This window comes from Aulonocara stuartgranti (genome assembly GCF_965226115.1).
Source record: "Aulonocara stuartgranti genome assembly, chromosome: 14".
In the NCBI taxonomy this organism is placed as follows: domain Eukaryota; kingdom Metazoa; phylum Chordata; class Actinopteri; order Cichliformes; family Cichlidae; genus Aulonocara; species Aulonocara stuartgranti.
Window position 1 is genome coordinate 12271241 of NC_138950.1, and position 16122 is coordinate 12287362.

Genomic DNA, 16122 nt, shown 5'->3' on the forward strand with positions numbered 1-16122 from the left:
CACCACAATGGTCCCCCCCACACACACACACACACAAACACACACAAACATACTAATGATGGCTGGAGAAGAGAGTTTGGCTCTGTTGGTACTAAGCTAGTTTAGCATAACGGCGCATATCTTGCGCTCTGACAATCAGGATAAGCGGTCACAAAGAGGGTCTCCCGTGCGCGTTTACATGAAGGCGCTGGTTATCAGTATCTGGGCAGTCTAAGAGTAGCGTTTTACAGATCAGATCCCTTTAAGTGCCATCTACACGTCATCACAGACATTATTAGATGATGATAAAAGTTGATTAAACATCTATAAAGAACATAAGAACTCATAACAGCAAAATCCAACACTGTTACATGCAGTTAATGATGCGTAAAATCGCCGAGTGCTGCTGTTCATTTCTAGGCTGTACATTAGAGCTTTAACACTTTAACCTGGATCCATTAAAATGTACTGTCCCAATAAGAGAGACGCTTGAGTTTGTCACAGATCAAAGTGAAACGTTTGACTGATTTAACAGGTATTCTTGACGTGTATTCTGTGTTTCCAACAATTACTTTGTAGCAAATTGGAATAAAGTAGAACAACATTTTACATATTTTGTGCATCGCCAAATGAATGCACGCACATACTCGTCAAAATTGGATTAAGGGTTTGAGAGTAAAGTTTCAATATAAAAACAGAATTCAAGCACAGGCTTATTCTATATCAAATTTGATATGCAGTCCTGTATCCTGTTGTAGGATCATATTTTAATGCTTCTAGGACAGTAAAACTGCTGTGCAATTATTTGCTGCCAACAGACAAAAATAAAGGCATGTAATAATTTATATTTATTGCTGATGCTACAAAGTTACACAAAAACTTTAGACTTGACTGAAAATATTTAGATCCTCCTACTCCCCAGGGATGGGATGCTACTTTAGAATAATTGGTTAGTGGATGGTGATTTCATATTCCATCCATGATTTTACCCCCGCCCCCCCTCCCCAAAAAGGTCATTTTGAATTTGATGGCAGCAAAATGTCTCAGAGAACTGGGATAAGGCTGTGTTTACCACTGTGTAGCATCCCCTCTTCTTATAAACGTCAGGGAGCTGAGGAGACCAACTGTTGTGCCTTTTGGAAAGAAACATTGTCCCATTCTCGTTTGACACAGGACTCTTCAGTTCGGTGTCTTCTTTGTTGTATTTTTCGTTTCATGATGCCTCAAATATTTATAGATGCAATATGTGGCTTAGTACTGCCTTGTTCAAATATGCAAGATCTGAAGCCTGAAAAAGGTCATCCCTGAGAGCATATGGCCTTTTTTTTAAAATACAGTACCACCTGTGGCCCAAACATTTTCAACCTTGTCCCTTGTGGACAGAAATTTCTCCAGATAGATGATGATGGCATTTTAGTCTTCACAGTTTCACATTGAGGAACATTATTTACATATTAATGTTTTTTTGTTGTTGCTTTTTTTTTTTTTTTTTTTTTTTACAATTTGTTGATACAGATTTTTCTTTGTTTGTTTGCTTTTTCTTTACTTCAGATAAACTGTGCCTCTGTAAGATGTTTTTTTAATATCCCATAATGTTGCTGACCAGTTGCGAGATGTTCCTCCAGCCGTTTCTTTTACATATTACTCACTTTTCCAGCCTTTTGTTGCTCCCACTCCAAATTTTTTGAGATGTATGACTGCCATCAAATGCAAAATGACATAATAGTTTTCATGAAATACTAAAATATTTAATTTTAAAGCTTTGATGTGTTTTCTTAGTCTACTGTGAATAAAATATGAGTTTAGGAGATTTACAAATCATTGCATTTTGTTCTTATTTACATTTTACACAGCATTCTAACAGTCACATACAGATATAGAGGGTACTGTAAAACAAGCTGGACAAAACTGTTTGGGTGTAGGGGAGATGATATAGAAGAAAAGATGGTTCTGCTGAGGGTATAAACCTGTGGTTATACCTTTGTCAGTGCCTCAACTGCTCTGTGGACCAGCTAAGGTCAACATTATTCTGCTGCAGTAAATCTACTTTACATTAAGGTCATTTGACGGTTTCAAGGCCAAATAATTGCAATAGTGAGCTGGATGGCCAGCTGGAACTCTATTTCCATGTTTAGTAATGTTCTGGTCAGACCCTTAGAAGCTTTCTTTCTTCCTTTCTTAAGTAAGTGGTATACATACAGTACACCGAGACGTAATTTTGCCTGTTGTTTGATTGTGCATTGCACCACCAGATGGAGCCATTTACTGTGTTCCTATTTAAGCTTGTGGTTTTTAAGAAAAGCATGTTTCAGTGCATTTTAAAGTTCTCATACTTACATAGTATGTTAAAATGTAGATATTGGATACATTATATTTAGCTTTGTAAGCCTCTTTGAATAACGACTAAAGCTTAAATCATATCAAGACTTTTTATTTATTGAATTTACCAGGATTTATAAATTGCAATTAGACCTACTTATGACACCAATATCAGAGTAAAAGTGATACAAAAAATATATTTTGCTTCTTCGTTGGATAAATAATAACGTTTGATCAAGGTTTTGTGAATTCATTTAGTGAAAAATGTATTTTTGTGTGTGTTCGTGCCTTAAATTACATCACCTTGTAGCCAGAAATTTGTAGTTGTTTAAAGGCATCTTGGAAAGAATCTGGTCCATAACCATATTTTGTATTGTCCTGAGGAAGATAAAGGTAAAACACTGGTGTATTAAATATAATTATGTGGTTTTTCAAATTCTAAAAGGAGACGCTGGGTACAATGAGATCTAATCCATCTCACGCAGGTTTGATCCCTATGACAAATGCAGGGCTATATTCTGGCTAGACTGACATTATTCTGGCCACAAAAGCACAAAAACAATCACAAAGTTCTCTTTCACAATAGCGTCCAAGATTAAAACTGCCAACAACATGTTTTTTGCACTGAAATAGCTCAGTATTAGTGATCTGGGTCTGTGGGTCTGAAGGAAAGATATCATCGGTTAAGGGAACTTTGGGACAGATGTGAGTGCTCTTTGGTCATCAATATGTCTGAGCTTTGACATGCAGAGAAAAAACAGTCGGGCAACTTTGAATCAGCTTACTGTAAATCTCAATCTTGGATTCAATTGGCCTTTTAGTTTCATGAAAGCAGTCAACTGAGAACTTCAGAGAAAGGGACACAATAGTAGGGTTGCAGTGCCACAACCTCTTATTACACCTAAAAATGCCCTTTTTGTGAGTGAAGCGGTGCAAAGAACACATGAACTGTGGTCATATAGCCCAATGAGTCATCTGTCAGCCTGTTTTGAGCACATGGTTTATTTTTTGTCGAGCGGTACCTCGAATTCATCCGTCAGAAGGTACAGTAGACACCAAGACACCAGAAAACATGGAGGTACTCTAAAAAAAGACAATACTGTAAACATCAGTCTCATTACAGTATAGTCCTTGCGAATGACAGTGCCCTTAACACTAACAAGCTCATGACCTTTAAATATTTTGACATGCTCGCCCAGATTAACATTCCCAAGTGTACTGGGCTAAAGGTGACCCAGATTCGATCCTTTTTCTGCATAATGTTAGCAATATTTTTGACATACTATGACTCTGAGACTGTTAATGAAGAACTTTAACGCATTATAAACAAAATAATGAATATTTAAAATTTTGGCAAAGGTAAAAGTTAGATAGTAAACCAGACAGACAGTAATTAATTATCCAGATTACTCAAATGAATATTTGGGAGTAGCTCTATAGCTACTTACTTGTGTGCTTGTATTCTCCAAATAAATTCATACCCAAGTTCAGTGAAATGCAAACTTTCTCAGCCTTGGCTCTCTTTAGCACTTTCTAAACCAATAAACAGAGTAAGCGAAACAGGTTTCTGGGCTCTTGGAGGCTATTTTGAATAGCCTGAATCTGTAAAAGCATTTTCCACTGTCCATCTATAGATTTAATTTGAGTGAGACCTTTCTTGTAACATTTTGACTTCTTTTCCACAAATGAGGTGTCTAACACTGAACTGGTTTCACGCACTTCACCAAGAAAAAGACTAGTAGTGTCACCACAAAATTGCTAGGCCAAGTGTTATAACCACTGAAGTCAGTGGCTATGGGAGAGGCTACTGCAATAGATATAATTTCCAGATGGCTTTCAGCAGATTTTCTCTACCGTGATTTTTCTTCTCATGGAAATTTTCCCTACTTTTGCTGCATAATGCTACGTGATCCTGCATCACATTAGATTCTCAAACCCATCCAACTGTGTGATAGTTCTCAAAAGACACCAAGAGAGACTAGCCCACCACAAGGATAGTTTGTGGAAATTGTGTACTAGCGAACAGAAATTGTTCTGAGGACTTAAAAATTGTAGTTAAATTGGTATTATGAAGTGTACTTAATAACAGGTTTAGACTGAGGCATATTTAATATTTCATGAAAAAAATAGCAATAACCCATCTCCAAAAACTTGGGATAGACCAACAATAAGCTGAAAAGTAAGTGCTACTAAAAAAAGAAAGCCCTGGAGAATAACATTTCAATTAAATAGTTTATAAATGCCATCAGGTGTCATGGTTCGGAGTTTTGACCGTGTTTTGAGTTTTTGTGCTTCGTGCTTCCCTGTGAAGTCCGTCTTGTCTCCATGTTTAGTTGCCTGTTTCTCCAGTCATGTCTCTGTGTGGTTTTTCTCTCCCTTTCGCCCTCTCCATTCCTCGCTCTTTCAGCCTTGTCCCCCCTGCTCTTATCTCTGTCTCATTCCTCTGTTCCCTGTATTTAGTCAGCCGTGTTTCCTTGCTGTTTCCTCTCTGCCCTGATTCCCTCTGTTATATATATCGCCTGTGTCTCCTCCTGTGTGTTCTGTCAGTTAGTTTAGATTTCTAGAGCCTTCCCAGTTTTAGTTAGTGTGTTTTGTAATCAGCCGTTAGCTACCTTTAAGTTTAGTTTTTGTCTTTGAGTCCTAGATTTTGTGTCCTATCCTGCCTTGCCTCACACTGTGTTCTGTGTGAAATCTGTGTGCAAGGAACAAGTTAAAAAATGACAATCACATTAGGAGCAACCATGATTCTTTAATGGAAATCACTGCATGAATTCAGGAATGCTTCCAGAAATCACTGTCTGTGAACACAGTTCAATGTGCCATCCAGAAATCGAGAATAAAACTCTAGTATGCAAAGAAGCCGCCATGATCTAGAAATGCATTTGTCTTGTCTTGGCCAAATGAACTAAAGCACAGTGGAAAACTGTTCTGTCATCGGATGAACCAGAATTTAAAATGTGAAACCCTGCATTCTTTGGATTTAAGAGGAGAGGGACTATCCATGTTGTTATCAACATTCAGTTCAAAAGCATGCATCTCCGATGGCATGAGGGTGCATTATCGCCTTTAGAGTTGGCAGCTTGCAGATCTAGAAAGGCCCCATCAATGTGTATATACTGTATATTTATTATCTCACTCTTATTGCCTGTTTATGCCCTGTCCTTATGTTAAACGTCATGCTATTACAACAGCTAGCTTAATAGCTATGCTTAACCTGACCTGCCTACAAATCAGACCTTTCACCAATCAAAAACATTTGATGCATCATAAAGTGAAAAATATCACAAAGAAGACGCAGGATTGTTAAGCAGCTAGAATCCTTTTTGCTGCCATCAAATTAACAATCATCCAGTATTTTTCTCATAAGAGAACAATTTTTTTTATATATATTTTCTATATTCTGCTGTGAGTAAATCATTGGTTTATATTTGTAAATTATTGTATTCTGTTTCTATTTACATTTTACAGCATCCTAATAGTCACATACAGCTAAAGAGAGTACTGTGAAAAGAGACCGGGCAAAACTGATTTGAGAATCGTGGTTGTAAATCAGCTCCAGGTTTCAATCCTACACAGTCGATAGTACTTTGTTCCTCGTTGCTCGTTTACATTCAGTGTTTGTCTTAGTACCTTAAAATAAAAACATGTCTTCATTACTGACTGTTGCTGTCTTAGAGTTCATAAAAGTGTAATCATTTACACCAAATCCCACCCATCCCCATTAAACAATGGATGTACTTTGGCCTAAAGTAAGCAATGAAAAAGCTCTCTGTCCTCTTCTGGATCTTTTTTTGCTTTTGGCCTCACTCATGTCCAAAGCTTAATTGGATACTCCAATTGCTAACTGAAACCATCTCTACACACAGGTCTTTATGTTCAAGGGAGGATTGATTGTATCGGACAGGCAGCATATTGTGCTCATATGTAACTGATACAGAAGAGGTGAAAGGGCAATGTGGTTTTCAAAAGCCTTCTCATCAACAAAATGCTCCCAAATGCAAGTGGATGAAATACAAAGTTTCCTTTTTTGACCTCTTCTACATACTCCCAACTCCCTAATTACTTTATATTTTTGTGGAAGTCATTCATTAAGCTCACAGTTTGCTTACTCTGCAGCTAGAAAGCCTAGTTTATAATGGGTTCATAGAAATGCGTGTTTAGCTTCACCAGAGTCCTTGCCTGTGCAGTCAGTAGGACAAAATCTTAGCAAAGCGAACAGTTCGCAGGTTTAATTTCCTGCCGAGGCCTTACATGTATATATAGCCAATAATATAGTCCACGACACAAGACGATGTGTTGCAATATAATGAGTGGGTAGCTCAGAGGGAGCAAAAGGAGAGAAAGACACTGTAATTACATAAGTTTTCCTTCCCAGTGGGACACGAGATCATAGTGATCTAAACTGCTCTATGCACCCAACCGCTTGTTAACCAAAAACCATCTAACATTTTAATTGTCCCAAAAGAATGGGGTCAGAACTTTGATGTGATCCTTTGATTTTTTTTTTCTTCCTGCTACCTTTTGGCCATGTTTTCTACTGTCACACCATACCAACAACAGGGTTTGTTGACGTTTACTTCCCTGTATGCAGAGTCTTATGATTACCATTCGTCATGTTTTTAAAACAGAAACCCAACATAATGATCGACACTTACGAGGTGATATTAAAGTTCTCTGGCAGATCTTTAAATGGAGACGTAAGAGCTTCTTATGAGCTTCTTTAAGCTCATAATGCTGATGATGCACAACAATGTTTAACGATATCCCTGCCTTGAACCTTAATCTCAGATTACAATGTCATAGGCCTCTTGCCATTAGGTGTGGCCTTTAAGTCCAGGCTCATTATGGCTTTCCATGCTGTGTTTAAAGGATCATGTCAGCTTTATACATAAGACAAGAGGCCAATAAGTAAGAGGCAGCGAAACATACTTGTCCTTTAAAAGATGGATAATAGTCATATGCTGTTGAGAAAGAGTTGCATGGTGATGAAAATCTGATAATTTTGTTTTGGATGATGGTGAGAGATGACAGCTCAGACTGAGCTTTTGTTATAATAAACCATCCTCACTTTTTAAAATAATAGACAGCATTACAGTTAATAACAGCCAAATTGAGTTTCTCACATTTGAAATCATTTTAAATCTAGTGTATCATCTTGACAAGTCTCTCTCACACAAACATCACTGAATTCCCCGCCTCATTCAATTAAATCCATTCAATTTAAAAAAATGCTGTGTGTGGAAAACAGCTGCACTTTGGATGTATTTTGTCTTTTTTAATTGTTATTGAACATCTAATGTGAAGTCCTTGAACAGAAAAGAAACGTCAACGGATTTGTTTGTATTATTTATTTATTTTTATATAAATTGACATGTGCAAAAGTCTTGAAACTGAAGAGAATAGTAGACTATATGCAGTTAAATACCACTTCATTGCAATTCATTTACAATTAATATTGCTGTGAGACAAACTGTACTGACTCCATCCATCCATCCATCTTCATCCGCTTTATCCGAGGCCGGGTTGCGGGGGCAGCAGCCTAAGCAAAGAGGCCCAGACCTCCCTCTCCCCAGCCACCTCCTCCAGCTTATGCGGGGGAATACCAAGGCGTTCCCAGGCCAGCCGAGAGGTATAATCTCTTCAGCGTGCACTGACTCAAACATTTCAAATGTGTTTACAGTACAATAAGCCATCCTTTTTGTACACGTTACATACAGCTTTTGCTTTGATAGGATAAAAAGTTTATCCTTTATTCATAGCCAACTCTAAGTCTGATTCAGCACATACAGTATTAGCTCTGAACTGATAAATACCAAGTTCACCAACCAAGCCATTAGCTTTTGTTACCTCAAATCTCTTAAGAAATGTTCACTTGCAAAGTCTTCTGTATGGCACAGGAGTGATTGAGAAAATATTGCAGTTTATATATTTTTTAAGCTGCCCAAATTACAACCAAAAAAGCATTCAATATTTAAAACCATACTTTTCGGACTATAAGGCGCACTCAAAATCCTTTAATTTTCTCAAAAATCGACAGTGTCCTTTATAATCGGTGTGGCTTAAGTATTAATTCTGGTTGTGCTTACTGACCTGAAACTGATTTTATGTGGTACACGGCGCTCAAAAACCTGTCAAAATATTTTAGTATGACTTGACCGTACTACTTGATGGATTGTCTGAGCATTACGGCTACCGTAGTCAGGAGCCTGGCGGAGTGATACGTACTGTGCTTCCAAATAATATTGTTGTGTGTAAAAGGACCCAAAAATGGCACCTGTTAAGAGACATGCTTACAAAGCGGATTTCAAACTCAAGGCTATCAGTCATGTTTTGTTTAATGCGCCTTATAATCCTGTCCACCTTATGTATGAAAATAGACCAGTTTATCGATATTGCGCCTTATAATCCGCTCCTTAAATGTCCTAAAATAGAGTATTTTATTTATGAAAATACATATTTTGAGCCAAAAATGTATCAGTAGTAAAAGTAATAATTAAGCAGCTGAATTGCTCTTGTCAGTGTCATATTATATGAAAGTTAACGGATAATTACTGCTAATGTATTGACAAGTAATGTTTTTTTCTATCACTAATAGTATTAAACTTTATATTCATTATCAAGGTATCAATGTATAATATTTTACAAAACCAAAGATTTCTTTAAGTGTAAAATCTGAAAGGTAACCAGTTACTGGAGCTGTCCGACAAATGTGAAAGTGAAAATATCTTTCTCTGAAATATTGTAAAGTAAAGCAGAAGCGGCATAGAAGGAAAATTAAATAAAAAAAGAAGTACGTCAAATATTTTCAAGTTGCATCATCAAGATATACAATATGGCTTATTACTATAAACACATGGGTACATGTTAAATAACTTTGACTATATGAATAGCTCCTTTTCCTCTAATTTTCTTTGATAAAAAGAAAATAAGATGTCATTTGGTTCACTTAAGGATATAAAGGAGCGTAAATTTACAGACACTATAGTCCCAATATATTGTTTCAGTTATTCCATTGTACTGAATAACAGAAATGTGTATTATAAGAGATTCAAATAGTGTAATAGGTCTATAGAAGAGATCTAAACTTATTTGAAGTTTAACATCATTATGTATGTATATATAAAGTTCAATTACATGAAAATGAATATTTTCATATAGTTGAATCATTTTTCTCCCTAATTTTATAGATCACCACTTTTTTTCACTCAAGTGTCAATCAAAACGAGCCTCATGAGACTTGTGTCCTAACTCCAATTGGACACATGCATCTCACTGCGTGGTCCAATACCATCCCTCTGACCACAGGTCTTAGTCTGGCACCTGTGGATAGGCTTGTGCATGGATCCTCTCTCACTGCAGAGCCAGTCTCATACCCCAGTGGCATTGGCCCAGGCAGGGACAGAATCTAGGTGAAACATTGCTTTACCCCAGCTGTTAATGGCCAGTGTAATACAAAGAATGCCAATGATGTTCATGACGAATCCTGTCCTGGCCTGGTGGAGAAGAAAAGAATGCAGTCATTTCAAGATTTAGTTTATTGTTAACATCTGTATTTGTTGCTGAAAGTTGCATGAGAAGATCATTATCCCTAAAGTCATGAAGTATTTGAGGAAGTCCCACAGTATGTAGATTGGAATATTTCTTTAAATGTACTGTAATGTTATCTCTCAGATTTTCTTAAGTTTATGTTTTAACCCATGGAAGTGTTTTGGATGTGCCCACTCTTTTTGTATTCTACCACTTTAATATTTATGTAACGAATCCACAACAATAGTTTGATCGGAAGGTGTTAAACTTGTTTAACATTCCTGGAAAGTCGATGGCAGGGGACCTTGAGACGCAAATTCTACATACCAAACTAATTTGATTTGAAACTGTATCAGCTTGCACAGAAAATGTTCTTAATCTGACTCATCAAAAATGTCTTATAACCATACAAGGATGTGACAGAAAACGATATTTTAAATCGATTGCAGATTACACTGGCTACTTAGAGTGACTCATCATGTGCTACAACTTTCTAGTGGTAACATTTACTATTGTAAAACACTTGGAAACATATTGCTTCACTTCTGCAGCCGGAACACAACTAAAGAATACCCTTAATATCAGCTATCGTCAAAATGTGACTGTCACTTAAGAGATTCTGGTCACAACCGCGTTTTTATGAATGTAAATTCTGCAGACCAAGCAGTTCAACATTGGTCCCAGAGTCACAGCACTGCAACATGTAATTTACACAATAACAATAAGCATACCAAAGCCAATGTCGTACTTACCATGTCAGCAACCTTAAGGTATCCATAAGAGAAGACTATGGCATTGGGAGGAGTTGCGACAGGCAGCATGAAGGCAAATGAGGCACTTAGGGTACAAGGAACCATGACGTACAGCGGGTTGATTCCAATGGACTGAGACTGTAATAATCACACACAAGGTATCAGCAGTCTGACTCACGGATGAATACAGCCTTGATCACAACATCCTCCACTATTCTTTCTGGCTATTTTTCTGCAACCTTAATCACCAGCTCATAACTCAGAATGAAATGTATGCAATTCTGTGTGCAGGGAAAACTCTCATTAGGTGTGTGTAATTAAGATGTAATTCCTGCTGGCCCTGTGCTGAGTCATGATATTTAAAATAGAAACGTACTACATATGTGGAGATAATGGCAGACTTTAAAGTTGCAAAAGACATTACTCAGTGGAATTTGCTTCTGAATTACATGTCCTGCAGCACACTAGCTTACAAGTGCACAGTAATTTCTGGTTCTCAAAATAACCAAAGGGTGAAAAGACCTAAACTTTATGTTTAGTCTTTGTTAAACTTCAGCTGTATATCAGGTCACCAGGATGACAGTATTTTGTCTTGTCACAGGGTTTCTGCCTAAATCAAATGCTAAAGAGTCTCTTGACAGGATGACACACAAAGTGACATGACACAAGCCACCGTTGCCACAAAATGTTCTCACAATGCCTTTAACTGTTTGTGTGAATCTGACTAAAGTACCTATTCTCCCTTTCTTCACTTTCTGTTTGTATTTTCAAGGGCTAAACACAGAAGGGTTGATCATCCTTGTGCATCTACTTGGCTTTTCCCTCAAGATATCAATAAATGTGAAAACCACTACTTGCATTTCAGACCTCGTTTTGGCATTCTCTCCAGTGCTCAGCTAGTGGGCACAGAAATGCTATTCTTCAGAAGAAGCAGCAGCAGGGAGGGCACTGTTACAAGGCACTGGACTGAATTGGTGTTTGGCAGGTTATTAATGGGAGAAGGGGCCCACAGAAGGGGGCCAAACATATTCAGCCTGAATGACCAACAAGATGGGTAACCAAACCAAAACGTGGGAAAATGGACCAGCTCTCACTGGGAGTAGTTTCAATGGTGAACTCCAGCTGGGGGAAAGAATTTACGCTAGGAAGCACTTAACCTAACTGAGCTATTGCACCCAAACAGTATTTTCTGTCCTCTCCCACACCACCTATATTTCACTTGCTCTATACTGCTTCACTTGCTTACCATCGAAGCTAAGACGGGTAGGAAGAGCGTTGCAGTGGCTACATTACTGGTGCATTCTGTGAATGTGGCAATCAGCAGGCATAAGACAATGGCAATTGCCCAGGGAGGGATGCTTTGCAGAGGAGCCATCTGATCTCCCATCCACTTTGATAGTCCAGACACCTAAAGACACAACAAAACAAAGTGCACATTTACTTTGAGGAGACTGTGATTCAGGTTTGGTCACAATATATTGCATCTGCTACAATGCAACCGTATGTGCAGAACACCAAAAACATCTGAATCCAGAGATTTACTAATCATTTGATTTGCATAAAACTTTAAAACTGCATTAGGAGATTAAAGGGAAAAAAGCATGATGCTGATACCATTAAAAACAGATTAAATAGCTGGTCGATTTGATAAACATCTCTATGAATCCTCATGCCTCTAAAATAAACTAGTAGAATCAGAATCTCAAGACACTGAATGGCTATTGTGAAGTTCAAAATTTCTTGAAAGATTGTTATTGGCCCCACAACCATTGCATCTAACAACTGCCTTTGTAACTTACTTCACTGCCCTTAGCCAGAGCAAACCCTCCTCCAAGAAGAAGCACAATACCCCAAGGTAATTTCTTTTGGGCAGCTTTCCAGCTGAGGAGACGAGGTGTTGGGCCAGCAGTTTGATGAGATGCTACAGATCAAAGAAACGAATCATCAAAGTTTAATTACAGCATAGCCTACTCTTCCCAAACTTATTAGAATGGGAAACACAACATTCTTCAGAAATGATGGCTCACCTATGTCAAAACTATGTGTCCTAAAAGAACACAAGCGTGGAGGTTTGGAGGGCAGAACAAAGAGAAGGACTGTGACAAAGACTGCCACCGTGGCATCTGATACATACCTGAAGGATGGAGTGAAAGCAAAAATCAAATAATACCACAGTTTTATAAAGTAAATTTATGAATGAATAAAACTTAGGTGTTGAATTGTATGTTTTTCATAAAAATATGTATACAAACTCTGCTTGGGAGTTGAAGATATCTGTTGCCCAGCCACTGACAAAGCCTGGATCCCTTGTGAACCACAGCAACACGAGCAAAATGAAGAGACACAGGACGCTTATCTCTCCAAAAGACATCGGCCCCAGCAGGCGATGCTGTTCACGGATCACATTATATGCAGCAATCTCCTTTTCTGTCTTCACAGCCCCACAGCCCCATGTCTTCTTAAAGCTGGAGGATCACATGGGAAGAAAAGTCTTTGTGTCACTTCTACACTCACTCACAGGCTTAGTGCGGTAAAAAGTTTCTTGGTGGTGATTCAAGTCTCTGTCACTTATAATCAGGCTTTAAGCATTATCAAACTCACTTGAATCCCATGAAGACAAACTGCAGCCAAAGCCATGCCAGTGTGAGCATGATGATCATGTTGGGGAAGGCAAAACCGAACCAGGACGCAAAGTTAATAATGTCCCCGTTTTCTGGAAACAATCTAATACAAAAGAAAATACAAACGTGAGGAATATATAAATACACATGAATTGAAATATTGGCACAATACTAATAACTGATAAGAGGACACTCACTGGTTCATCTGGCCCATGAGCACCAGATTGGGACCAGTTCCTGTCAGTGTGGCTGTTCCTCCGATGCTGGCAGCATAACAAACACACAGGGTCATGCCTTTACACATTCTCCGCCGTTCTGCTGCCTCCTTATGCCTGACAGCCTCAGTCGTGGCATCTAAGAAAGTCACTACTACTGGGCCTTTAAACAAAGAGAAAGAAATAAAAAGGGGCTACTAGCAGCTTTATAAAAGTCTTTGACGCTGTTGATTTTTATTGATTTTGTGTCCTAGCCAAACATAAACAAGTTACAAAGGGCTCACCTTGTCCCTCATTCTGTTTCTCTGTTTGTGAATCAGCTTTATTGTCAGTCTCTGATGTTTGGACCTGCTCATCCGAGCTGAAGATTTGAGGCATTTCTGGCTCACTGGTGTTTAGCTGTTCCAGCACTGCTTGGACAATTGGCACCATCATAGCTGTGGTAGCGGTGTTACTGATCCACATGGATAAGAATGCTGTTACACCCATGAAGCCCATCATCAGTCTGCCAAGAAGATAGAGTAAAATTAATAGTAAATTAAGAAAAAAAATCAGAAAGGTGCTCTTCGTGCTCTTGGGACAGAACATGAAGTATGTTAAAGTTTTATGATGGGAGTGAAAGGATTATTTTTTTAATCTACATCATATCTGTGCTTTTGATGTCATAATAGATCTGAAAGGTAATTAACCGCTCACAGTGCTGGACGCACACCAACAATGAGTAGCACCCTCAAAGCTATGCGCTTGTGCAGATTCCAGTGCTCCACGGCTACAGCAACCATGAGTCCTCCAACAAACAACATGTTTGTGTCCTTTAGGTACTGCATACACACCTGAGACAAAGGGATCACACTGGATAAGATGTATGCACACATAAATAAGCCTATACACTGTGGCATATTTTTCTTACTTACATCTTTGGACTCCATGATGCCAAATAAAGGGAAAAGGAGAGCTGGAAGCAAAGCGGTTACAGCCAGAGGTAGAACCTCTGTGCACCAGTACACTGCCATCAGGATTATCACATAAGCACATTCTGCCACCTGCAATAAGAAAAAATTATAACATACAGACAACTGCACAAAACAAAGACATTACATTCAGTCTGTGTCAGCAACTTATCTATGAAAATCTGACTTAAGTTCATAAACAGCTAAGATCAATAATTATGATGCAATTTTAATGAGACACTATGATAGTTCAAAGGGTGAAGATAAGATAATCTGTAGTGTCTCATCGCCAGGTTCTACATCTGTCGGGATAATATAAGTGAGATCTAGACAAAACTTGGATGGTCAATGATACTATCTTATTTAGAATTGTTTCATTCTGGTTAAATATCAGCTGCTTGAAAAACCGATTTTTCTTTTTTTTTAATGCTTCGCATTTAAACCTGTGCCAGTGATAACATGCTTGCAACCTGTGATTTTTTTTGTCTCTGTGACCCACAACGCGTAAAGAGCCCTTTTTACTCTGTGGCCCCACGCTTAAGCTTTATGCTACCAAAAGGAAGTTAAATTAACAGAACCGGAGAACACACCAGCCAACACTGGACAGCTCTCGTGCACTCGCTCCAAGCGCTGTGCACTTGACCGCGCATCAACAGGTGCAAAAGACCTAGTGCAAATTAAAATGCGCGAAAGGTAAAATCTCACTTAATTTCAGTTCATTCAAGTTCTTCAAGTAAGTAACATCTCTCTCATTAAAATTACTTTATTCTTTCATCCTTTCTTATCACTGTGTTTAGTTTTAAGCCAAACGCAGATTAATTACATACCTGTGTCCCGATCACCAAAGGCAGTGGAAGAAGAAGTAACGGAGTTATGAAGAGGATCACTTCATTTTTGACAGAGTAAAGGCATTTCAAGAATGCCATGTTGAAAGGAAAATGGAGAAAAGCAGACTTTGCACCGTGGATGGCACTTTTGAGGCGCAGAAGAGAGAAGAGGGAGGGGGGGGGAGTCCCACGCAAATAAAAGAGAGCGAGAGCGAGAAACGTAATGAGGAGAGAGGGGGGGGGGGGGGGGGGGGGGGGGGTGCAAACGCCTAAACTACTGACCTAAAGTACTGACCAATTAAAAGTGAAAAAGTTCATCCACGTAATAACCACAATAGTTTACATCTTTTACATTTACCATCTTGAAACCGAGGATTCCCCACAGTAGGTCTATCACCTCTATCACCCCCGCGGGGGAGAAAGGGGCGAATGCGGTTGACAGACTTCAGTCTTGCTGTTGCTCAGGCAAGAGACACAACAAATAATGCAACCAAGTATTTTACTTTTCAAGCTAGGCTTTCTTGAAATTCAATAAACGTATATAAGGTTTACTTTTCAAAATGCTAAAAGTTAAAATTTCTTGGTCACTGTCTAACAAAAGGGTTTTGGAGTTAGTTTTACAAAGGTCAAACAACTGGAAAAAAAATAAACCCTTATAACGGTGGCAGTAATCCGCCCAAAATCCCGTTGTATCTTTCTTTAAGACAGCACAATAAACATTTCACCAAAAACATCACAGAAGCTTTGACTGAACTGAATTCCTTTTCCCCTTTCCTTTTCCCAAACAAATAATACCCATTTTTATGCAATTTTATTTTCTCTAACCCGTCCAGTGAGTTTATTAAACATTGGTCACATTATTTCAAATGAAAACTATTTAATTATCTATGATCATAACCACTTATGGAACTAGTGTAGTGGGGGAGCTGGAT

At 38.4% G+C, this 16122-nt stretch overlaps 1 protein-coding gene across 2 annotated transcripts; it reads right to left on the bottom strand.

Annotated features, from left to right (window-relative positions):
• Positions 1-7643: 7643 nt before the first annotated feature.
• slc13a5b (solute carrier family 13 member 5b) lies at positions 7644-15404 on the bottom strand. Of its 2 annotated transcripts, XM_082503011.1 has the most exons (12): positions 15191-15401; positions 14328-14456; positions 14110-14246; positions 13698-13918; positions 13396-13576; positions 13179-13301; positions 12830-13042; positions 12605-12711; positions 12377-12498; positions 11824-11985; positions 10578-10715; positions 7644-9791 (listed from the first exon to the last, which is right to left on the bottom strand). In XM_082503011.1, exons 1-12 carry the CDS (start codon positions 15287-15289, stop codon positions 9666-9668), a joined length of 1758 nt encoding a protein of 585 aa, XP_082359137.1. In that variant the 5' UTR covers positions 15290-15401; the 3' UTR covers positions 7644-9665. The 2 variants fall into 2 exon arrangements, with proteins under 2 accessions (XP_082359137.1, XP_082359136.1); XM_082503010.1 differs by having other exon boundaries at positions 14110-14456; positions 15191-15404.
• Between the last annotated feature and the right edge of the window lie 718 nt (positions 15405-16122).